The sequence below is a fragment of the Tyto alba genome, unplaced genomic scaffold (assembly GCF_018691265.1).
Source record: "Tyto alba isolate M040663 unplaced genomic scaffold, T.alba_DEE_v4.0 Super-Scaffold_34, whole genome shotgun sequence".
Lineage (NCBI taxonomy): Eukaryota > Metazoa > Chordata > Aves > Strigiformes > Tytonidae > Tyto > Tyto alba.
This window is the reverse complement of record NW_024881309.1, coordinates 3,360,922-3,387,473: the sequence shown is the minus strand read 5'-3', so window position 1 is coordinate 3,387,473 and position 26,552 is coordinate 3,360,922. Positions and strand designations below refer to the sequence as shown.

The 26,552-nt window shown below is 38.7% G+C and overlaps 1 protein-coding gene across 2 annotated transcripts in view; it reads right to left on the bottom strand.

Annotated features, from left to right (window-relative positions):
- The window catches only part of EBF2 (EBF transcription factor 2), a 148,308-nt gene that overhangs the window by 35,585 nt on the left and 86,171 nt on the right, over positions 1–26,552 (bottom strand). For both annotated transcript variants that reach the window (XM_042801561.1, XM_042801562.1), the window contains exon 7: positions 5,706–5,787. In XM_042801561.1, the coding sequence (XP_042657495.1) occupies positions 5,706–5,787 (82 nt within the window). The remainder of the gene's footprint in view (positions 1–5,705; positions 5,788–26,552) is intronic.

The window sequence follows — 26,552 nt, the reverse complement described above, 5'->3', positions numbered from 1 at the left end:
TTGCATTTGTTTCACAATTTATACCTGGGGAATTAGTCTCCCGTAACGACATTAGTCCACGTATTATTCATCTCTCTAACAGAACAGTGATTTCTATCCATATCTAAATCTGACTGTGCAGGTCTCTGGTACATTCTTTCATCATCAGCCTGAAAAGGATTTTGATTTAGACCAGTTATGTTTTATTCTTGCTATCCCTTCTTGTTCTTACAGTCTACATGCCTAACTCACAGTATTATCCCACCACTCTTACCCATTATTCTTTTTCGTGAATGACACAGATCCTTCAGTGCTTCGTTTCAGAAGCCAGCTGGGTGAATTCTCAAACACAGCTAGCTTTGCTCACGTGCCTGATGAAGAACTGATCCAACCACTCTGAGGTCAGGAAGGAAATCTCCCCAGGGATACACCTTGTTATTTTTCCTTTCTCTCTCCCTAGAGCACCTAGAGGGGGATACCTGCCAGGAAACATTCCATGTCATGATTTCTGCTGAAAACAGAGGGCAATTGCTGACCTTTCTCTTTTTATTTCTAAAAAAGCATGTTGGTTCAAAGATGACCATTGTTAGTATTGATGGTCTGTTGTTGCCTTGTACCATTCTCTCGACCGTGGCACTGTAGGATCGGTATGTTTAATCGGTATGTTACTGGATGAAGCAGAATTCCCAATCAACAGGAGTCTAATGCATTAGCATCAGGTCTCAGCTGAAGCATTTTAGCTGAAGTGCCTCATCTTAATTCCACAGAATTATTGTCCCCCATTACACACTGGTCGTTACCATTAAGTATCATTGGGCTTCAATCAAGTTCTCTAGGAGAAGTCCTCATTAAATGGAGGACATAATTTTTTTTTTTTAATTCTGTTCCTGGGAGAATCACTCCCTGAGAATACAGCAATGACAGTAATGACAATACCTACGTAAACTCAGAGTTGGAGATTAGCTGAACTCAAATAGTCAGTGCTATGGTTTGTATAGGTGATTTTAGCATGCTCTTTGGTTTTCCACTGACAATCTTTATTCAGAAGTATTTTAATTGATAAAGAATCAACATTTGTTTCAGTTAAATTCACAAGGACATATTACTTGATCTGCATACGTATCTGGGCAGCGATCAAGTAACCATGAAAATATCCATTGGTTCTAAAAAGATTCCCTTCCCCTGCTTTGGCCACTGACAGACGTTGAAGTAGGCAGTGATTCACAATAAAATTATGTTACTACTGGGGAAAAAAAAAAAATAATAATGATCACTCATCCTTTAACTCTGAGTTATAACATTTTTTTTCCACAGAAGAAAGCCTTTGTGTTTAATTAAAAAAAAAAAAAGAGATTTTCATTGTATCTTTGAAGCTCTACTTAATATCAAAGCAAATTTCAAATAGTTAATATGATCACAAAGCAGCTGCTGTTGCTCTCCAAACTGAAGAATTACACTAAAAAATCCCCACCTCTTCAGGCATCTGGAGCTGTATTAAATTTACAATGCAGTGTTACTGTAACCTTTCCATCCCTTTTTCTCCCCACCGCCCTTTTTTTAAATTAGTGTGATATAAGTGAAATCTAACATTTAATTTAGTTTAATAGATCATAATTGTACTATAAAATATCTAGATCTTATATCTAGAAGTGAGGCTGAGGCCAGGCTCAGAGACTGGATCCCAACGCCCTGGAACTTTGGTTAGCCGCCAAGCCAAGCCCAAACTGTGTAGCTTCACACCCATCTCTAATCAGAAGCATTAACTTGACACTTTTCCAGGCATGAGTAACCATTCTTCCATGCTGGAAGAACTCGGTAAGGTGCATTGTACAGCACTATTTCCATGCCTCTTATTTATATTTGTGTCTCAACAACAAAGCCTGAGTTTCGGGCTTTCATTCAATCTCCATTAAAGAGCAAAACTGTTTTTTTATGAGACCCTTTCAGTTCCAGGTTTCAGTAGCAACTTCAGTGAGAACTTTGATATAAGGATTCTCTCTTCTGTTTTTTGGTTATTTTGTTTTGTTTTGTTTTGTGTTTTTAATAACCGTAAAAAAGAGTATCTTAATGTCTCCTGGAGATCTGACAAGCACTACTGCTTCGAAAATGAATATATTTAGTTCTGCAGAAAAACATAGGTACAAATTAAGAGATAGTCAACTGAGCATCACTGCAGAAGACTGTTTGCATAAGGAAAGTTAAATGTGTGGAAATGTTTGAAAGAGGAGGGCCTTAATAACAACAGCTGTACAAATAATTTATTAGAAAAAAATAATAAAGGTCTTAGAATAAAACATAATGAATTAAATTGTAAAATGAATCAAGTACTTTACTGCATTGTGCTTTTTGACCCTGCTCTTACTATGTTCACATGTTCCTGTACTGGTAGGATGAACAACTGTCCTTTCAAACCTCATAAACAATTCTCCACGTTAATTACTTTGCCTGATGTAAATATTAACAATTAAAATTAAAACGAACATGTTCACAGTATGCAAGCACACCACTAATATTTGAAGTAATCTATCTCTTTTTTCCTCTTCTGACTTTAAGGGTATCTGACAGACCATGTTCAACAAGCAGCAAGCAAGAAAGAGTTTGCCCAAACTGAAAACCAAAAAAATAAACAACACTCATATCCCACGCCCCCCCACCAAAAAATAAAAAAATCAACCAAAAAAAAAGGAGGATCCAGAAGACAGAGACAGTGGAGCACTGAAGAACAGTCTTAACTTTCGTTACATTCAGGGAAGTCATGCTTCTATCCTTAGAAACAACGAGGCAGACAGAAAACAAGCTGTCTTTGCTTATTGTTTTTACAGTTCATCATGGCTAATTTCCTTTGGAACACAGAGCTTTTTTTACTCCCAATGTGTAAAAATTTAGCAACTGAACTACTTTTTCTATCGTTTTTTATACATACTGACCTCTGTAGCCCAGAACAAAGCTCATCAACCGATGCGTCCAGTTTTGAACAAGCCTGAATGAAGATCCTGCTTTCACTCAAAACCTCAAGCATTTTGCAATTTGTCTCAAAGGGTTTTTGTAACTCTGAAAAAAAGTCTTGTCAACATTTTTGGTTTCGACAAAAAGTAAGCTAAACCTAGCGGTTTTGCCTGATCTTGATTAATTTGGGGGTTAGAACTTAAATCTCACAATGAAACTCAAAGGGTATGAACTCACATGGACTGAAAGTACAAAAGGAGCTTAAGTAAGCCCTGCAAAACAGAACCAGAGTTTCACTTGGCTCTATTCTTCCGGCTTGGCGTGTTGTAAGGCAGAAAATCCAGATGAAGAGTCTATCCCAGCTCATTTTCTTCTCCAATAAACTGCTGATTTTGGTACTAAGATCAAAAGCCAGGCCATACTTTCTCAAATACAAGAGGCGTGCCAGGGGGGCGGGCTGAAGGAACGGAGGTGTTCCGTCAGGAACCATGCGGGTGCCGTACGACTCAGTTCAGTTTCCCTGTTCACTGTTTCACTGGGAATTTGAAGCTGTTTAGGCTCTGTAACATCACCATTTGGGGTGTGGAGGCAGAGAGGTGAAACAATAAGGCTGATAATGGAGATAGATTTCTGCCAAAATAATTAGACCCATAATCCCCCTGCAGTTCAGCACCTGATCGAAATCTAGGATTTTAGTTTCACGTGCCATAGCAAGGGGGCAGCTAGCATGAGATTGAAATCAGATCTGAATTTCTTTAGTGTTCAGGTGTGGTTGGATCCAGAATTTATATTTTGGCTGTAACAACCAAGATTATTTGTAATATGGCAGAGCCTAGAATCCCCCGATGCTAATCAGGACACCCTTGTGCAAGCCCTTTCACAAATTCATAACAAAAAAAAAAAAAAAAAAAAGACTCTGTTTATGTTTCATTACATTCCACAATCAGCTATTCTAGCTGGCTCTAAGAGCTAAGAAGATCTGTTTACATGCTATAAATTGAGTTTTCCTTTACTCACAAATTTCTTCACATTCTTGGCAGATGATATTTAATAGGTGTTTTTTCTTTATGGAAATTGCCATTGGAAACAAAGAATCAGTATAAATTTCCTAACAACAAGACCCTGTTTTTTTATCCTGTCCTATCTTCTCTAAAGACACAGAATGAAGAAGTCCCTGCAGTCTCTTTAAACTACTAGTGAAAAAACTAAATTGGTCAGTAATTTTTCTTTAAATTAATTTCTGCTCAAAACAAAAAATGAATAAGTGTTTTTTTGCCTACATTTCTTTAAATATTTTGGAGCTTTCAGAGGCTTTCATTTTGCAATATTTATCTCCAAAGTTGAACTCCATTGGGTTTTCCGGATAGAAATATACCTCCTGTGAATTTTTAATTGAAAGTCAAAAAAAAAAAAAAAATCACTTGTCTGTGAAAACATGTTTTGGTAGAAAGTTTTAAACAACTGTGTAAATTCCTGTGGAGTTTTAACTTCATTTATAAACAAGGAAACTGATGCAAGTGCCCAAGCAATGAAACATGGATGGCCAAACCTAAGGATGTCACCTTGCCACTGCAAGTCTTGTGGGTCTACAGGAAAATCACACATCCCTCAATAAGCTGAAATCCTCTTTGCACCAGGGATGTGACAGAGTGAAGGTACCATCATAATGACAACGAGCAGTGACAGCATTTACACGGATAGTCCTGATTTTCATCACTAGATTTCAAGGGCTCTGGCTGGCAACGCACACACGCACTTTCTCAAACGCTCTCCTGAATCAAGACCGCCAAGTTTTACCATTTAAAGAGGTGGAAATACAGACTAGAAGAAAGCAAAAATGGCTCATCGGAGGCCACCCAGTGAATGAGTGGTACAGCCCAACCATCTGACGTGCAACCCCGTATCCCCCTCGCCAGGCCGTGCTGCCTCATCAGCTGCGTGAGAGTCGGCTCTGGCACCACCTCCCCACCGCGTTCTCTGCCCTGCCACCTCTCACACTGCACAGAGGCGTGACAGTGCAGCCGGGATGGAGAAGGCTCGAGCCTTCCGTTCGCATTTTTGCGAGGGTGAAGTTACAGGTAAAATATTTATCATAGTTGCTTAAAAGGTTAAGGTATGAAAGATGGGAGACTGTGTCTGCCTTGCTCTTCACCACTGACACACTTCACCTCCTTCTGTGTTTTTATTAGCCGGTATTCACAATACATCAGCGACAGCTATGATGAAACCAGTGGCAGATTTCACTGCAAAGCAGCTGGGTCACTGTCCCATGGGTCTTGTTGCTTTGCTGCGTGAGATCTTAAAGTGACCATCACTATTTTACCTGCTTTTTTTAAAGGAGTGAAAGGGAGGGCATGAGAGTGTTAAAACAGTAAAAGAGATGGAAAGAGATCGGGAGTGGAGGGAGAATGAGGAGACTGCTTGTGTACCACGTACAGAGCTACTTTGAAAAATTCTGAGGCATCTAAGTATCACAAACATGATCCCTGCTGTGGGCAGCTGTATGTGCAAGTGCTTTGCCCGAGGGTGTCAAATCAAATATCCACTGCTGGTTGGTACAGTACATCACTTCCCCTTGGGGATTCAGAGTGGAAAAAAAGAGGAAAAAAGGGGGAAAATAAAGGCTTAAACACAACAAATGGAGAAAAACTTTAACAATATCTGATATGGCTTATCATATACTGTCATCATATTTATTATGAACAATGTAGGAGAGGGGAGAGGGAAAAGAAAAAGAAGAAAAAAAGCAGCCAGGTTAATGCTAGCCTTATAAGACTTACCTGGAACCGTCTCATATCTCTTGGGTTTCCTGCTGTTTTCAAGCAATTCTGATTGCACTTGAGAAAAAATTTTAAGAAGAATCTGAAAAGATAAAGAACCACATCACTTCTATTAACCATAACAAAACACATGCTATTGTAGTCCATTTTAACGCACACATTTTAGTGATTTACATGATGGTGTAATCAGTAGACCAGGACTGTAAGAATTTACCAAAACAGAAACAGAACAAACAAAACCAAACCCTATCAAACAAAAGTTTAAAACAATCAGGTAAAGTACAACCAATGTGACTGTAACGCGCTCTGCGCGGGGCTGCTGGCTGGCATGAGTCAAGAGATCTACTCCGAGTTACGCCCCTTTCCCCACTGCATGCTTGACCACACGATTTTAGTCTCTTTATCTCTCCCTTGCATACACGGTCTTCCTTTCACTGTCTGAAGGGATTTTCCATGAAACAATACAGAAGGATAATGCTATTGTAAAAACTACAAAAACCAACAGGGCAACTCCGAAGAAGATAAGCCTTGAAACTACTTAGAATGTATTTAAAACCAGAAAGAAATACAGCTCACAGAAGAAGCTGATGCGATTTCATCATGACAATGTTTTTAGTTATTAAGGTCTCAGTAACTAAAGCAGAGAAGCAGAACTGCCAAGAGCCCAGATTATAATCTTACATAGATTTTAAGAGAAGATAACAAAAACACAACCTGAAGTAATACATGACAGCTCATGCTGTCCAAGCAGATAAACCTATTAACATTGTACAAAGTTCTCATGCCAATTATTTTTGCCCTGTCACATACGCCTATCTTTCTCTGTTATTATTCTGTAGAGTTTAGCTTGTCATGTACACAAGTTGAATCTTCAGCATGCTTGATTGGCTTACCCAACACTATGCACTAGAGCATATAGATTTTACAGTTTAGAAATATTAGGCAGGCATTTTTCAATGAGCTTTTCTACAAAATTTTGTGTCAAATCAAGGGAGGAGAGGATTCATCCCTTTGTTATCTGATTAATCTGATTAAATTTGTGAATTTTAGAGGTAAAGAAACTACATGAAAAATCATACTTGCTGGATTAAAAACAAAACAAGCGTGCCTTCAAAATTAGGATGTAACAGGCAAGAAATTTTTTTTGGCATCCTCTATTGCAAGTGAAAATATTTTCTGTGATTCTTTTCTATTTGTTGGGCAAAATGGGTTTAACTACAACAATTAAAATAAAATAAAAAATACTTTAAGATAGATTTAGAAGGAAAAAGACTTGGATATAAGAAAGAATAAATAGTTGAAGGATTGATTTGGAATACAAAGAACAATTTATTTATTTATTTATTTCTCTTGCTGAGTGCTTTCCTTAAAAAAAAAAAAAAAAAAAAATCTGCTTTTGCAGTAAGTTAAAGTCCCAGGTGAGCCAGGCCTATTTCCCTTTCTGTTACTATGACAACGATTTTTTACCGCAGTCCCTAAGTCCCTTCAGAACTCACACATTCATGCCTTGAATTAGAACTTTAAAGGAGAAAGATGTATATTTCCTAGGGTTTACCAACAACAACCACCAAAATAGTCCTAACACAAGACAATAAAGCAGAAATCCACTCTCCCTTGTTATTGCTACTTTCTTTGCACCACTTACATCGTGGTATTTCTCTTCATCTACCCCAAACATACAAAGAAATATTGAAGGATCTGATCCATTTATATGTTGCTTGAACAAACAAAACCCTTCAAAAACCTCACGACAATTGAACCCACGAAAAAGACCCAGACAGCACCATATAAAATGACTGCCACCACTCCTTCCAGTGAGCTTTTTAAATTAAAATATTCCTTCTTTTCCTTAAATCTCTCACAAACATTTTAGAAATATCTAAAATCTTTATTTTCCCTGTGTGTGCATTTTGCAGACTTATTTTTATCTCCATCGTTCCTTCTCATTTATGAGTAAATGAGCTCACTGGGTCTTCCTGTGGCAGAGATCGGGGTGAAAGCACAGCGTCCTGCTGCGCTCTCCCTCCGTGCTGGCATTCGGGTGTCGGTGCTCGGCTGTCCGAGGGCAACTTTTGGGAACAGAGCCCTGGTCACCTCCTCGTATTCCGAACCAAAAATCCTACAGAACTTCATGCCTCAGGAGCAGCACTGAGTGAATACAGTCTAGCAAATAAGTCTTATTGACTCCTCATGCTAAAACCTGTGACCTCTTATTTGGATGATTTGGTAAGCAAGATTCTATCTGTAAGAATATTTTAAGAAGGAAAAGTACTATTCATGCCATACACTCAAAGGTCCACAGGAGAATTTAAGCCAGCAATGTTACTCACAAACATTCCTTTTTATCCTGCCCTCTTCTTACAGATATAAAACAATATTTGCAGACATGTAAACAGCTTATGTTACTGAGATTTACCTACGGAAGGAAAAACTGCAGAACGGAACCAAACTATATAATGAAACCAAGGCAAGTAACTTTTACATGAAAATCAGTGAGCCTCTGGCTAACTGCTTATTCTGGAGGATAATCGCAAACAAAAATCCACAAGAAGCTGTTACTTTCAAGTGAAAATAAAAGATCAAATTAACCAGGAAAATGTCCAGTCTCCTTTTTAATTTTTTTAATGCCTGCATTCCTATTCATCTAGATGAGAAAAATGATCAACACAAACTAAAGAACGAAGAAAACCAAAGCAACAAAAAGTGTCTGTAAGAGAATTCGCTGCGTCAGCTGAACTGACTTTGGGAAGAGCTAAGATACTGCGGTACTGTATGCTACACAAACCCCTAAAAGGCAGATAGAGAAAGGCAAAAATTCTAAATGTATGTTTAACAGCACCCGTGACTGAACTCTGCAATGCTGCACGGCAATGAACAAAATTCATATTTTCTGCTAAATGTCTCCAGAAAATTGGGGTTCAGATCCCCAGCAAATGTAAATCAGCAGCACATGTGAAAATTAACTTGGATTTAAATTAGATCTGGATGCCGATTCATACCAAAGGGTATATTGTCCATTAAAAATACACAAAACCCCAAACTCTCCTTTCCGAGCTGTCTGCCTCCTACAAGACGCAGAGCATTCTCATCGCTCGCCGACTGCTTTGCAATAAACAGCATTCAGCATGCAAACACGCTGTGCTTTAGGGTATTTAGCCAGGATATTTAACCAACAGCAATTCTGGGAGTCCCACTTGAGACAACTTAAATGTGCTCGACTTTCTGGAATTGCTGAGCACCTCAGCTGCTGAAAATTGTGTACCTTTAAGATATCACAAAATGGGCATCAGTAATTCTTCACCTCACTTTGACAGTGCTGGGTTTGGTTTTTAGTACTTAAGCATTGTGGCAGTATTCATACGTATTGACTGTGCTAAGACATCTGTAGTTCCTTTGGAGCTTACTGGATATGCTGCCTTAAGACACTTTTCCCTCCCATCACCCCGGATTTAGCTCTAGTTTTATTTAGATGCACACACAAGAATTTTTATCTTTCCCCTAGTTGAACCACGTCTTTCTTCCTCCTTTCAGAGTTTCTCCAGTCAAATTTTAGCTGCAACTGGGCATCTGCATGAAGTATTTGGTAGGTCGTTATATACACATATATATATTTTAAGTGGTTGCATCTGGGAAAGGCATTAATATTTATTGCAGCATTAGGATAAAAATGACTTGGGGGGGAGCAAAGAGGAGGGAAGGTTTAGCACTAAATGAAGCTGATTTAGGGGTAATAGGAGAATTGCAGAAAGGTTTTATTATTTTTTTTAAATTAGAACCTTTAGCCAGGTTTTGGCCTTAACCTATACATATATCAAAAAATAAGAAACAGAATTTAAAAAAATTACCTCATTTTCATGTTTCTTAGCTGGCCTTTGTTCCTTGCTAAGGACAGCATTAGCCATGAGTTTAGCAGATAACTCTTATTCCAGGCAAGCAGAGAGAGCATGGCCCAGTCATCTCATAGATCAACATCTAGGGGCGCCAGGGGAAAACCTAAATACTTTTGAATGACTATCACTAAAAATTCTGGCATTGCTATAGAAAACCTGATCAACTTAATGCATAGTCATAAAATTAATTAAGATATAACTACAGACTTATCCTTTTTTTTCCTATTGTCTCTGACATATAGTTGAGCTTTCGATCTACAGACTGACACAGTTGCCGAGGTCTCCAAAATGCCACCTTAAACGGAACTCCCTCTTTCAGGATTTAGAGGGAGCTATTTTAACAGTTACTGCTCCTCCTACTGGGACTTCCCATCATGTCGAGGAGCTGGGTTGATGAATCATTTCAGTGCCCCTTTTTCACTTTAGCACAAGGGCAGCTGTGTTATCTCAACTATTTTTCAGCAACACTGACCGTGTGGGAAAACAAACCGGGAGCGCTCATGCAATCCGTGACCCGGTTGAGGGACGGCCGAACAACCTCCCGTGCAGAGGGCTGGCGAGGGACAGGGAGAAAGGGTGAGGCCGAAGTCAGCGAGGGCTCGCATCTCTCAAGCTCTTTCCAAAGCAGTTGCTGACCCACATGCCCACCTTGTCTGTGTATGCCTGTATTATTAGGTTCTGTACCTACCTGAGGCAACTTAAAAATGTGTCTAGGACTAGAAAGCATGTTCCACACCTCTGAGAATGTTCATCTGCCATCTCGGATGATTGAGAACCACCTTAATCAAGTCCTGTTGGAGTCAGAAAAAAAAAAAAATCTTTCTTGTGACTTCAACAGGACTAGACAGAAACCCTAAAGAGCAGTCCCACATGCAACAGAAGGTGTAGTTTTTTTTTTTTTTTTAAATCCACTAATGTTTCTTTAAAACCCTGCCACAAGACCTGGGACTGATTAGTCTCACCACATGGAACCACAGAAATAGATAATATGCTTTGTGCTTTTATAGTGCCATTCTATGGGACTTAAACTTCAATTAATTCTGCCTCACAAAGCCCCTCTGCAGCAGGTGGTGTAACTCACCATTTTACAGGCAAAGATGCCAGGGCCTGGAAACTGGGAGGGAATTGCTCCTCATCACATCACAGGTCTGCCGCAGAGCTGGGACTCGGACTCAGATCTCCTGGCTCCTGGTTCTACATCTTAACTAACCTCCCTATCCACCTTTTGTGCTTTCTTAAAACACAGGTACAGAATCAAGAGATATAATATTGGTTTTACCTTGTGAGCAGCCTCTGGGTACACTTCACAAGTATTCCTTGTAAAGCAAATAATGAGATAATCCTGTCTTGTTTGGGTCACTGTAGAATTTGGACTCATGGCCTCAGTCATTTTTTTGGCATGAGAACATGCCTACCATCTAATATGATTATGTTTATCAGCAAATCCAATGAGGCTACAATCTAATGAAAATATAAAGATATGGTAGCATCCTGCTTAAATAATTAAAGTGCTTCCAAAAAGCCACAAAGTGAACAAAGAAAAACCTAGAAGCTGTTATTAATATCTTTGCTCCAGTTAAACAACATTAAGATTAAATATACTATGAACTGCAAAACTATTATTACAGTGAGGGCCTGACTCCAACTCCATCAAAGCTAGGAAATTCTGAGATCAGGGTCTCCCATCCTCCCCTCAGCTCACCCATGTGTGTCTTGGCATTGCAAACTCTGAGATAAGTGTCACAAGTAACCCTACCCAATGCCACAGCATGACAAAGTAGAAGACTTCAATTGAAATTTCTTCCTTTCAAAGGGACTAGAATAGATTCTGCACATACATTTGAAGGTCAGTGTTTAAAATCAATTAATTGCATTTATTTGATATCATCATCTTGATTTTAATGAATATCACAGTAGAAGACTTCTTTATAATCTGAATATTTATCTCTGGAGGAATTTTGTTCTATTATATCAGTGTGTATTATTAGGGAGCTGAGGAGAAAATTTCTTCCTCTTTTCCAGCTGTTATAGTCAATGTGGGATCAGGCATTGCACAGAGGCATTCTAAATGAACATACACCTTATACAGTGTGAGAAATGAGTAAGGTTATTACAATAATCCAGAGTATTTATATGATACTCCACAAACAGCAGCTAATTAATCTTCAGAAAACTCCTGTGCATAAAGTGTGAACCCAGTTTAACAAATGTGAAAACCAACATATGTAGGTCAAAAGACTTTTCTGAGTTTGTCAGGGATTTACTGTGAGAGAAGGGAGGAGTCAGATGATATGAGGTACCAAGCCTAGGTCAGGAGAAGAGGAGTTGGCTGTTCATTTGTCACTTGTTTTTTAATAGAAAAACTCCAGTTGCACCAAAAAAGGCACACGAATGTTATGCCTGCTGCTGCCAACAATGTCCTCATTTCCTGATGGGAAAAACGAGAAACACTTCTCTATCCTCTTGTCTTAATTCAAAGTAATTTCTTCAGTTACAGGACCGCCGATCTGATTAGACTTTTCTCCAGCTCCACACTTCTGCATGCAGAGGGCAACCAGATTACACAAGAGAATTCCTCAGCCTTGTGTGAGAAATCCAAACCAAAAGCAATCCTTTGAGGTGTCTTCCTCATAAATTTCTAGGACTCTTATTTTTACATTTCCATCTATACTTTCTGCCACATACAGCCCCTTACATTGCCAGTACATCTTTCCCCTCATCTCACTTTTCCGGTTGTCTCTCAGTTTCTAAGCACTGATCCTGACCCCTTTCCACAGGAACTTTTTCTTGTGCTCTACATTTCTTTTCCAGCTTCAAAACAGATGCTTACCAAGGTAAAGTCCACTTCTGCAGAGGTCTAAAGGGTACGGTCCAGGCGTAACTGCACTGATGTTAGCAGAATTGTAATGGCAAAAGTGAAGCTGGCTTCAAGATGTGACACTTCTGTGTATTTGTACTTGTATTATTAAATCAAGGTGGTTTGGACCAAAATCTACAGGACACAATCTTTTGCACTGAGGAAAGTCTAGATCAGAAGTTTTCTGTTTAGGCCCATCTTTAATATTAAATTAATATTTAATCAATCAATAACAGCATGCTCATTCCCAGATGCTCACAATGCAAAGCATATGAAGACATGCAGATCAGATAAGTGTAATAGAGAACAGGCGGAATCAGTGCTTTTATTTTAAAAAAGGAGAAAAGCTCAAAAAGGACTTTAAAATGACACAAGGCATTGTATCTCTCAAATAAATTGGAAACATCAGATAATTTTAAGTATCCAAATGATTCAGTTTTCCAAGGCTAACAGTCCAGTGTCATTTACAAACATCTACTGTTTAACATCCTGCTTTCTTTCTCCAACACCTAGTCCAATTTACAGTTTAAGTTTCTATGTGGCACCATTATTCAGGGCCTCTTTTTCTGTGCCTAGTATCAGACCTGAAACACCAGCTAGAAATGCCATGGGAAGGCAGAAGACTACTACTAGTGTCTGATTGCTACAGCCTCTGGCCCCTTGCAACACTGAGCTCAGAAAAGGTAATGCTAGAGATGGATGTGAAAATGGAACAAAAAAAGGTTACTGATTCAGCTCAAGTAGGCCAACAGATCCAACTACCTTAAAAGTCAATCTTAAAATTACAGGATGGCAATACCCATCTTAAAACTGCTTCTAATTATGAATTGTTTGCCATGCCAAGAGGTCCTAACCACACTTCGGTAAATAACACTCTATGCAATGTATAAAAGAAGACACAGAAACAATATATTGATATCCTGTATTTCAGATGGATCAGGAAAGAACATTGCATCTTGAGTCTGCAGCAATGGTTGGACTTGAATTTATGTCCCACTCCCACTCTCATGCCTTAACCAGAGAACAATTTCTCTGCAAATATCCCATCTCTCTGCAGCCTAGAACATCACATTTTTCTCTGCTCTGTATATGGTGACTTTTGGGGGTTTAAGACCTTAGTTTCCAAACTAATAGTAACGGAATGTAAACCTGACATATGTCATCCAAACCAAAACCATGTCAGTAAACTTGGTATTTGCATTCTGTACATCTTCCACCTTCTGCAAAAATTTCATCTCTAAAGGAGATCCTGTGCCACTCTGAGCAGCAGCAGGCACACACATACACAACTGCAATTCACAGTCATTTGGTAAATGCTTATTCTGTCTTGCAAAGTGATCCCATTTTCAAGAAACAAGGGTTGTGGGAGAGTGCACTGCCGGTTATACAGACAGTTATTTCTCGGTGCTGAATATAGTTATTTGACATGGCCACATTTGCTAGGAAAAAAATCTCCAAGGAAAACCTCCTTGTTTGTGCACTCTGATGAAAACCTGACACCATTAATGAAAATAATAATTGAACTCTATGGGTTCGAATTGAAAATGAAACACAACACTAACAGCGTGTTTGTAATTGCAATTGTTCTCCAAAAAGTCTTTGGAGGACTCTTTGCAATCTGAGCAGTTTCCCTTCTCCTTTGGGTTTTCCTCCTTCCTCCCACACCAAAACTTTACAGTAACTTACAAGACAATGGCTAAAAGCTTATTTATACTGTAAGATCCATATTATTCATGCCATTTGGCACAGGACCAAATGCCATAGCATAATCAAAAGTCAATAGGCAGGGAGTAATAGAGTAGAGGATTGGGCTGACGGGCTGTTGAAAGGGACATTCAGATAATATTCCCTGGTTTATTACAGTATCTATGGGCTCCAACTGTGCTAAGCATTGCACAGTCACGTTGTGAAATTGTTATTGGAGAAAAGATACACAAAGGACAGGAGGAAAGAAAGGCTTTTGTACACATTTCACTGATGGGGAAGTCAAGGCACTGAGAGATGAAGTGACTTACCCCATAGCATAGATAAGTTGCTTTTCCAGCCAAGAACCACATATCATTCCTGCAAGTCCATGTTTGTGATTTCACTGATTCTTTTTAATAGTGACAAAAATTTCATAAAGCTCATTGCCTTGGAATAGAACACCCAGCAGGATTTTGAAAACACGGCCAAATTCTTCTTCATTACACTTATGCCAGGCTCAACACTACACACGTGGTTTGGTGCTGGACTTTATCACACAAACACAGGCCTGATGATGCTCTGCAATACTGGTTAAATCTATTCATTCATTCTTTGGGATCACTTAGTCCTTAAGTAGCTCCACACAGGTGCAAATTTAACTCAAGTTCTACTTTGCAAACCCTATGGATCCCAGAAAAGGCTTACATAGGTGTTAAATAAGCACAGAATCTGATCCCGCTCTTTTTTTTTTTTTTTTTTCCCTACCCAGAAAAACCTGTGATTCCTTTATCTTTTGACTCTTCTATCCTCTTACCCATTGCTCTCAAAAAACCTCTGTCTATTGAGCCATGCTAGGCTGAACAGTGAGCACCAATTACACCAATAGCCTTTTTGCTGCTGCTAGGTCTGCTGGTTTTTACTATTTCTGCCAGATGGCAGAGGCCGGCACATAAAAACTCTCCATCCTGCAGTTAATGCAGAACTTGGTAATAACTTTCCTGTGACTTCAAGAGATCAGAAAGTTGCACTGATGCAAACATTAAAGATGGAACCAAGGTTAGGCACCTATTTTACACCTGCCAGAGTAGATATCACTCAGCTGAAAGCTCTCACTCATTTATGAAAGCAAGAGTATTGCCTGTCCCCAAACTGTTTTTGTACAGAGTAAACATGCATTCATTTGCTAAAGAGGCAAATTTACATCCCAGCAACTTGGGTCCATGCACATTTTGCCTCCTCCCTTTTCTGAGGTCTGTTCAGTTGGTAGATTTGCACCTATTGTACTACTGGGTCTAGTCACAGATGACCTTGAATCTGAACATTGGTGTAACATTATATTCCTATGACAGATTTATAGATTGGCAGATAGGGGTGCATTCAGTGCATTCCTTCCCTAAGACAGGACAGCATCCAATGTTTGTTAGCATCATTAAACTAAAACTGACTTTTCACCTGCTCCCATACCATATGCAGCTGCAAATTTTTAAATTAAACTATGAAGCCATGCATAAATTTACATATATTACAGACTAGCCTCTCCATTTAACATGCAAATGTACTCCAATGTTTCAGAACACCTTCTGTCGCTAATTAATTTGCTGAATTATAATTAGACTAATCCTGCATAATTAATAAGCACAGATTTTTTTTTAATTTCTAAGCAGCTTGATGAGATCATTCACTTCCTTCTATAAACTGCTAAGTAACTGTTAAAAAAAATCTGGAAAGAACATATGTGAAAAGGTATGTTTGATGTCGCATACAAATTTAAACTAGCGGGCAAGCTTCAAGAAAGTCATGATTAATATAGGTATATGGTTGAAGCAAAGAGACCGTCAGCGCGCTATTTTGAGGGGCAAAGACCAAGATTTTGTGTCTATTTTACTCCTTTTGCTTTTACCCATCGGACCTTCCAAGATCATAGACTGAGGCAGAAAAGGATTACAGAACTGTATGTAGTATTAGGAGATGTTATGATATTAACACACCGTTGTATATCAAAACACTCTCCCTGTACATGCTGTGTGTGGATAAGCTCCTTTGATGGTATTTGGAATTGTTTTCATTTCAGCTGCCAAAACCAACGGAGATCATTCTAGTGAAACAATTAAGTGCTATTAGCACTGGATTCATTCTCTAATGACTAAAATGAAGGGTCTTGCTTTAATGTTGAAGAGCTTGGATTCAGAGAAATATGCATGCCAATACGTTTTTTAAAATGTGCAGCTAAAGGCCAGAGACTAGGGACTCTACTCCTGATGCACAAAGCAACACTTGTGCATAAAACAGCCAAGTCCTAAGATGTCACCCAGCAATTTAATTGTGCAGAGAAAGAGGGAAAGAGCATCCAAAATTCCACAGGATATTTTGCAAACAATAATATGAGTGTATTATATTTATAAACAAACACACACATTGTCTATAATCTTATTTGCTAATTACTGTATTTATTTATATACTTTTTGATGTATATTTCAGCTCTATTGCCAACATCCTTGTTTAGTCTCCAATCTTTCTTAAATACAGTACTCACCAACATCACTGGGTGTTTGCTTCAATTGCGAGTAAGCAGAATCTGAAATAAGACCTCACGATTCAACCCAAACAAAGGAAGCAAGAAATAAAAAATTAATACCTATACTAGGAGATTGCTGAACCACTTAAAGCCTTCAAAGTGTGGCTTGTCTACTACAAACGATATACATAAAATACTTATCAGACACAAAGACCTCTCTTTAGGAGAAGAAACACCATCTCAAAATTAAAAATATTGAAGATTGCACACCTGGAATCCTGACCGCTCATGAAGCATAGCAATACCATGAGACCTATTTGCTGTGGCAGATTACCGGGAGACTAAAAGACTCCAAACACAGAATAGCTCCTCTAACAGTTCTGTGTTGTACATTTATAGACAGCAGTAGCCACTGAACATATCACCAGATGAAAGGGAAGCTAAAGAGGAAAAAAATGAGTAATATAAACAGAGAACATCTTTCTGTCTCATACATCTCCATTTCTTATCTTCCTATAACCCAACTCAGCAGATAGAAAAGATGTAATGAGTTGTTTTTTTTTTTTTAAATACAGGACTGGATCTGTACTTTTTCCTTCCTTCTTTCTGCCTGCACCTCATTTTAAACCATGGATGAATTGGCCCAAAGATATATAGGTCACATGGCTGAAGCAGAAATAGAATCTGTATCTCCAGAGCACAGTGCTGGCTACACAAGCAAGTCACCGAAATTCTTTAAAGCTATTCTTCTTTTGTCAGAATAGGGCATTCTGAAGCCACAGTCCATGGCCAAAGCCAAATGTCAGCACCCACATCTTTCAGGAGATTTCTGAGGCCCAGGGATTCCTACAATTGCTCAATTCTTTGACCATGGAATTTGCCACAGCTGATACACTTTTGCACTTTGTTATTGTGTCAACTCCTGAAAAAAGATTGTGCGTGCATGTATGCCTATGTAGAGAGAGGTAATTTTGCTTTAAAAGAGAAAAATTCTGAAATCTGAAACTCACTTTTTTCTATGTTTTGCTTATATCCCCAGTAATCAACTAGTTTTCCATAGGAAAAGAGTTAATATTTTAGACATATATGCACCATCTTGTATTTATGAGGAATATGAAAATTTCTAGCATGCAGTAAATAAATTAATACATTTAAAGTGATTCCACCTTTCACTGCAAACATTTCATTCATCTCTGATTACTAGCCTCCAAATTTAATTAACCTTTTCAGTACCCTTTGATGTAGCATATATGTGCCAGAGGCCAAAAAAGCAGCAGCGTTTTGGGGTATGAACTCTGTTAATTGGCAATGGGTGAGCCTCAAACAAGACAGCAGTTTAATTTGAAGAAACACCCCACAGTTGATATGCCTTTCCAGGACCTTGATATGGGGCTGCAGTGAAAGGGCAGGGTGGTGCTGGGCAGAACAAGGGCAGATCTCTTCCCTTCACTTTAGCATCTCTGCTGGGGTTGATACTCAAGGGGACTTCACTTTGCCTGTTTTGATTCCTCAGTTATTTTAGGGCAACTGTCTTACCCTAAGAAGTTACGATGATTATAAATATACACAACAAGATAAGATATGTTTTCAGTGGGCTCAGTATGAGGCCCTTTAAAAAAACCACTCCACCAAGTCACACTGCACTAAGATGCACATCTCCAGAATCTGAACACCAGCGTGCAATTTCTCTGGGCTCACAATTCAAAGTGGTGACTACAGATCCACACCCACACCCAAGCTGACAGCACAGGTTTCATGCAAGAGCAGCCACTTGGTGCAACTGCACACAGCGTCAAGTCTCAGTGTTGAAAAGCAGCCTGGCTTTTCATGAACCACATCACAGAAGCCATGCTCCTCTAGAGTGCCTCAGGTTGGGCAGCTCGAAATCAAGACGAGGTAAAATTCAAACACTTGGGCCATGAGTTTACTATAAACTCATAGCTGCAGCAAGTTATTTTGCCTTTGGCAAATACTTTATGCTATAGGAGAAATTACTTCTCTTCACTCCATCCCTCTCTCTCTCACGTGCCCACACACACACGGACCCCAAGTTGACTGTGCAGTGATGTTAACAGGAGAGGAAAATTGCTTCCTGACCTTTCCAGTGATCAATTTACACCCTGAAGCATGAGATTGGTTTTATTTTCGTATGTATATGAAATACCTACTCCCACATCGCTTCAGAAAGTGCAAAATTTGCCGTTCACTTGAATGGGTGCACATGTTCTGATCTGTTTTCAGCAGTGGCCTCCTTCAAGACACCTATCTGGTGAGCTAGGCCTTTTGCACCATGATCAGTGCCCATGCTTTTGTGGTGAAGATCAATAGTTTTGATTTCCCCCTTGATCTCTACAGCGTATCTACGTCTATATTCATAAAGTTGTTACAGAGCTTTGTGTTCGGCTGCAGAGCCTTACCCTCTGGCTAGAGCAAAACACATTCCTGGGGCTTCTGTGAGAGATCCTGAGTTAACACTTTGTAATTTCAGCTCCTGACCTTCCACCCACTGAGAGCAAATGAGCGCTGCAAAATGCACCAAATGCAAAACGCAGATATATGCTTCCTGGGCCTCTTTGCATGGCAGATACAGACCTGGCTTTGGACTACCTGCCCTTGAGAAGAACTGCAGGAGGCTGCAGAGTGAAGACAGTCTGGGACCCGGTCTTGACTGACCAAACCTTCTATCTCCCCACCCAGCTTCTGACCACACGACTCAAGCCAATGATTAATAAATACCCCGTGTAACCCGTAACTTCCTACACCTGACTGGAGTGGTCATTCACACGCTGGGTTGCTTGTGCTTGTTTTTAATCTTATTAAGGTAAGACTTCTGCAACACTTTGCTTTACAACTAGACTAATGAGTTTGTGTGAGGGCTCCAGATGTTTCCAAACGCAGCAACTATGATCTGTATATTCTTCATTCACTTCAAATTCTAATATTATTCCCCGATTTGTGGAAATCATAGAGACAGATTCATCTCAATGCTTAATTAGGTATTGCAAAAGCCAGAGATGAAGTTCTTTCAAGAGTCTGGCAGGGTTAAATCTGGATACAAACTCCATACTTAGCTGACTTGGAAAGACTTTTCAGGGAGAAAATCCAATCCACTTTACCTCTTGGAGATGTATGACATTTTGATGCATACGTATTACATGTTTTATATACTCTGCAGGCATATGCATATCCATGCAGAGCATAGATTTTAAGCCGACAGTTGGCTTATTGATTAGAAAATATTCATGTTTTGATGCTTTAAATAACAAGGTCTCATTCCAGATGCATCATCATAATGTGCTCTCTACTGAAGAAGGTCTCTTGGCAGTTCCCAACTCTAGGACTTCCTGCCCATGTCCCTGGTGCCCTGAGAGGCTGATGCTTGCAGTGAATTTTGAATTTCTTCCTCCTCCAGTTCTACTGCAGTCATAATTTCTGAAGAAAAGTTTTAGAGTGCATGCAACATTTGCTGAATGTTTTCTTCATTTATTTAATCCAGATGTTTGCATTTTAAATAATTGAAAAGCTGCTATGGTAAATAGACATCAAAGAAGGCTAATGGGAGTAGCACTGTCATTAGAAAGAACTTATATGATGAGACATTAGACTAAGGAGTCAGTGCCTACAGTGTCAGGACAGGTTATAGGAATGAAGGCATGTAGCTTGTTGAAAAACATTGCACATCAGTGTAAGACCATCCATGACACTTAAAGAGACCAAGCAAGGTTTAACACAAATTGCCCAGAACCTGTAGTAAAAAGTATACTGTCAGCTTTTCCATTATAAAAGCTTATATTTCTTCATATGGTTTGATTTAGTTGCACACAAATTTAAGAAGTTTTTTTAAAAAAGGAATTATTTCCATTTCTCCAAGTTGTAGGCCTGTTCACTAAGCTCATTTAACAGCAAGGGTGGTTTCTGAAGCTCCCAAATGAACTACCACAGTTGATGCATAACTTTATCATAAGTAGGGTGGGTTTGATTTATGATTTTGAGACTGACAGTGCAATTTTCAGTCTGAGGGTACCTGGGCTCTACTCAAAGCACTGTGAATTTGCAGCTTGACTCTTCAGCTGTCCTAATTTTTGTCTTCATTGTTAAAATCTTGTTCCATTTTAATTTGAACCTCCCCAAAATCAACCTTAACCTCACTTAAGTCCAGTTAAACGGAAGTTAGATTATATGCAGGTTTGCAGTAGCTTTGTTAAATTGATTTTAAAAAATCACTTCTTAAATTACATTGCTGCAACTGAGGATGGTGACCAGATTTGTGATCACTGAGCTTTCTAGGATTTCTTGGTTATTTTCCCTGAATTTTTTTTACGTACTTGCAGCCATATCTCATGTATGTAAACTGACACAGACATTGTACTAGTTACAATGATCTGAACCAGGTAAGGACTTGCTCCACAGAAGTCAGCTACTGTATATTCCCTCCCCGCTCATGACACAACTGTGTTTTCCCCCAGTATGCAAAAAGGTCTTAATGGCTCCATGTCATGATGTAATCCCTTGTAAAGGCTCCTTTGGAGCTGTTAATAAGTATCTACTGAAATATCTACGTAACAGCTATTTTACAGAAGTTATGGTCCATGGGGCCCAAAAATCTATCTTTTGTAAGAAGCCAGCAGGAGAGAAGGAAGCGATCCATAAAAGACCAGAAGATTTCCAAAGACATTTTTCTCTACTGAGAAAATTAACTCTGTAAAGTTTCTTCATGCATAAATGTATACTTATATCTCTGATGAATACTGTGAAGTTGAATAGCATCCGATAAACCGTTCTGACTTAGGTTTCCACTGCCACTGCCAGCACATGCTTCTTAAAGGGCCTGTATATGAAACTGTGCATTACTGTTTCAATAAGACAATTACAGTAACATTTGCTGTGTGAATTCTTACAGCCAAAAATTAAGTTTAATATGGAAATGTAAGGTTAAGAGTCTTTACATAGTTCAGACACTAATTTCAGCAAAATGGGTTTTCCTGGGGACTCATAAGAAAAATGTTGCTTCTCTTTCTAGAAGATCAGCATTTACTATAGAGATCAGCTAGGTGACTTGCACATCTTAATATAGATGCAAAAAAGATGTGCCATAGCTTTGAAGCTCTTGGGGTTTAAATCTACTAATCACACTCATAAGGAATCATCAAACCAATGAATGTCAAAGCAGAAACTCTGATCTCTGCCAGGACACTTAGAGATTTTTAGAAGATTAATCAGTTGCTCTAACAATAGATCCCTCCCTTCTCTATTCCCCATTTCCCTCTCTGACTTCAAAAAAACCCTAACATGTCAACAGATTCAGTCTAAATTCTATTTTTGCAATAATGCAGTGAATGTCAACATAATTTTTTGTTGCTTAATTAGACTACTAATTTGGAGGACAGTTTAGGAAAACATTAACTATAATTCTTGAAGTGAGGCATTAGAAACCATTTAAACCGTCCTACGCAATTACTTTGCACTTATCTATTAACAAGTAAAATATTAGGGAGAAAGTGTCTTTTACACACAATGGAGAGTTTCTTTCTAATAAAAAAAAGCCTGCTCATTTTTTTTACTTGTTGAGTAAGCTCATATTCCTGAGCACCTGAGCAAAAATCATAGTGCAGCTATTATGTTTGGCAATGTTTTCACTTTAGCTTAGAAAATGACAAAACTCTGAAAAAAAGTGAAATTGTTTTTCTAAAGGGCTTTTCCTCTACCATTCACTGCCACGGTTTGGTTTGGCTCACTGTGACTGTGAATACCATTGTAAGAGGCTAGACTGGCAAGTTGAGCTGGTTAGCAGTTGGGGACTTGTGAACATCTTTCCCTCTTAATGACAGAAATTATTTTTACTAAGAGACTATCCAAAACTTTTAAAGAGGGATAAGGGCCTTGCTGTCCCAGCAGTTATAAAAGAGCAGGAGACACAACAGTCCCTTTCCCAAGCCTCTAAGGATCTAACAATGAGGGGAAATTGGTTCCAGTAACTTGCTTAGATCCAACAAAAGTTTTTTGTTTTACAAATAAATGTTCCCATCTCAGAGCATTTGCAGCTCAGCCATTACAGCCTTCAGCTGAAATCAGATAGTGGAAAGTGAATCTGACTATAAGTTGTTATTCAAAAATGTAACTCTCCTGTTTAATAAACTCTCCTGGTTTCTTAGAACCAACCCTCTCACTGTGAGCATTCTGTTCCTTTTTTGGGTGGGAAGGTGATTTTCATTTTCCTACAGCATCCTGTAGGGAACTCCCTGTTTGGTCTAAACTTCAGGCTAAATGTTGCAAACTTGGCCTGTCACAGCCTTAATATGAATCTACCCATTTAATTAGCATCCCCAGTGGTAGTTAATACTGTTTTTCTAATAGCTGTTTACAAGAACAAATCCAACTCTGACAAACACTATCACCCCAGCTTCATTTCAAGCAGTCCTACTTAAAGTTAGCAGAATTCTTTGATGATTAAAGTAAGACTTCATATTCTAATGTAGCTAGGGCTGAATGAGTTCCATTATCTGCAAGCTCCAGGGCACATGCCTTGCAAACGCAACAATCACCCCAAACTTTGTTCTGCATTATATTATCCCCTATTCATCACAGGAAAGTAACATATCCGACCATAAAGCAGTAGTGCTCAGAAGAAAATAGAATGGAATTTATGATTCAGAGATTTTTGTAATAGGAATTTGTTTGATAATGCTGGAGATCAAGGATTGGTAAACATTCTAAAAATCATCACAGAACACAATGTTACACACACTCCCCAGACTTACATGGTCCAGCAATCCTCAGTCCTTCCTTGTGCACAGGCAAGAGTACCTCCTGTTACTATCCTTCCCCATGCATTCTTCTCGTCACATAGACACTACCCACTAACACGCACCAAGCCTTGCCCTCTTTGGCCTAATTGAGCATCTCAACAGATAGAAAATGATCGTACAATAGGGGAGGTCTGAGACAAAAATCAGGCAAAAGATACTTGAAAAGAGACATATAACAACAATCTCATACACTAGAGACTGAGAATTGCTATCCAAAGGGTGAAATGATCCAGTCTGCAGAATACTCTTGATTATGTGACACCAATATATGCATGTAAGAGTATATACTTTTTTTTAAGTCATATGTCAGAAGACTATATACATACGCAAGCAAGAAAGTGGTGATTGCTTGTACAAGCACTGAACTTGTAACTTGCACTTGTAACTGTTTATCATGAGTGCAATGAGCTCAGAACTTCCCTTTAATTTACAGTCCAAGCTCAAGACCTGAGAAAGGTGGGCTTCCAGGACAGCTCAGGCTACTTGAAATCTCAAAACTAAGTAATGGTAAGGATTATCTTCCAAAAATTACTCCCACTACCATTAACAGACACACACAAAATAAAATAAAAAAACCTAACTAAATAAACACAACAAAAAACTGCTGTGGTACTTAGCATCTTAGCATCCACCAACATTTCACATGTACCTCAGAGCTAAGCTCAAGCTAGCCAAGGTTTGCCAAAGTGCCCAGTGATTCTGTACTGAAGGACCACTTTGAGACATCTTCACATAAGCCTATTTTTTTCAAAGTGCTGATCACCAGCCTCCTCAGTATCTTAAATTTAAGATCCAACATTTCCAGATATTTTTACCCTGTATTTTTGTGGCTGTTACCAGAATAGTTCATTCTGTTACTCAAAGACACTGAATTTTTGTGTGCGCGCTTGCACGTGGTTGTATGCAGAGAGGCTTAGAAGGGTAAGAGGCATAAATCACTTCAAATTGCTACTGTAATAAATGTGGACAAAAGAATAAAATTTGTCACCAACCTAATATTACCATCAATGTTTTGTCTAGCTACATTCCTTCCAATTTAAAAACAGTTCAATACCCCTTTTACCTTCAAGTAGCAGCACTTAATAAACAGTGATGGATGCTTTTTATTCCCTTTCCCCCCTTCCTCCTATTCCAGGCTTTCCTATGTCTTTTACAAGGGGATTGTTTAGCTTGGGGGAAATGTAGATCCTCCATCTTTCTTGCATTGACATGCATCCCTCAAGGAATGACGACCATATTTAATTCATAACCCCCGTTGGCTACACAAACATACAACTTCCCATCAATTAGGCAACACAGAGATGCTGTTAAAAATCAATGAGCTTATTATTAAATATATTTTCTTTTCATGTAACAATAATAGTTATTGCTGCTCCATTGTTATAGCTGTAATATCAGCTGGTTAAGCAGCTCTAAAAAAGGGGGGCTGATTGCTTTTTGATCAGCCAGGGTAATATCAGAGAGTATCAGAACACTGTCCTTGCTGCACTGCTTGACACAGACACAGAAGGATAAAGGTGATAAAAAGTGACCAAATGGATTCTTCTTGAATAAAATCATCTAGTATGAGCAGAACACAGCAGTTACTGAATATTTATCTGATTTTCAGAGCCATACACAGAGATTCATAGAAGTACAAGGCGCTGAACATCCATCACACACCAGATCCATCAAAGCACAGATAGGCTCATATTTGTGTTTTCACTGTGGTGTGTTTATTAGAAATTATTTGGATATTTTGACACATGCCACTACTGAGGGAGCTCCCTGCCTACAACAGAGATGTAAAGTCTGTGCCAGCTCATGCAAAGGTTATAAAAAAATTCCACACACACAAAAACCCACAGTGCACAGATTTTGGCAAGTACATCATATGCTGTCTGGCCACAGCTGATCTGAAGCGAGTCCCCTGTAATTATGGGAGAAGGTGGAACAGGTTTCCTGCTAATTGGAAAATTCTGCAAATGGCACCACTGAAGTAAATTGACAGTCGTTAGAGTATTAGCAAAATGAGGGAACTGATTAGGAAAAAGCTCAGATGTGGACGACTTTTTTTTTTTTTTTTTAAATAGTGCCTGAATCTACCAACAAATTGATAATAAAAGCTGAACTTAATAATAACAGCTGTTATTTGACCTGGATGCAAATATATTTGTGCACATATGCATACATACACACATAGATACTACATACATATACCCACAGGTATAAATGTATCAAATGCATAAACACATCCATTCACATATTATTCCTGTCACTTCTCACATTAAGACAAACAGACAGAATGTTTGCTAACTTTTTAGAAAATATGTATTTTCCCAAAATATCTATACACAGCAGAGAGGAGCTGCATTTAAGAACACCAGCAAGAGGCACGTTCTAATGAAATTGTACTTGCTTCATGCTTCAAACAAATCTTGCAAGATATTTGTTTACATCCTTAAATCTTTAAGTGATTTGTTCCTAGGGGAAGATGGATTTCTATTGTAAGTTTATTCTTGATTGACTGCTGTTGAGAATTATAGTAGCAACTTCTCTTTATGTTTTAGTTTAAACTGTACAGGAAGCACAAAGTGGGATTTGGACACAACTTTAGCCATCCATCAACACTCCGATATTTGTATTCGTTATTTTTCAGCTACTAGGAGGAAGGGAAAAGCAGACGTGAGGGGAAAAATAAGACATTCTAATTAGAGACACTCCTACAAATACCATCAAATCCACCTCTCTAACTTCATTATGAGTCTCTCATTTCTTCTCCTGCAATCCTCTGTTTAGTCTTAAAATAATCTCTGAGGGCCTGATCCTACCGCGTTGGCTTTATTGGGAGCTCTAACTCTCGTAATGCTAACAACTTGCTTTGACACAGAATGATCTCGCTCTGGTCACTGAGGCCTCTCATTTGTTATCAGCTCCACTAGTACAAAAAGATACTCAGTTGGCCGTTGGTTTTGAGGGGGGAGAATGTTGCCTTTTTTTTTTTTTTTTTTTGCTTTTAAACAAGCTTAGATATTTGCTCCCCATCTCAGTGAGAAGTCCAAAAGATGCTAATATAATTTAGCCAAAGATTTCTAAAACAAATTGCCCCCAAAC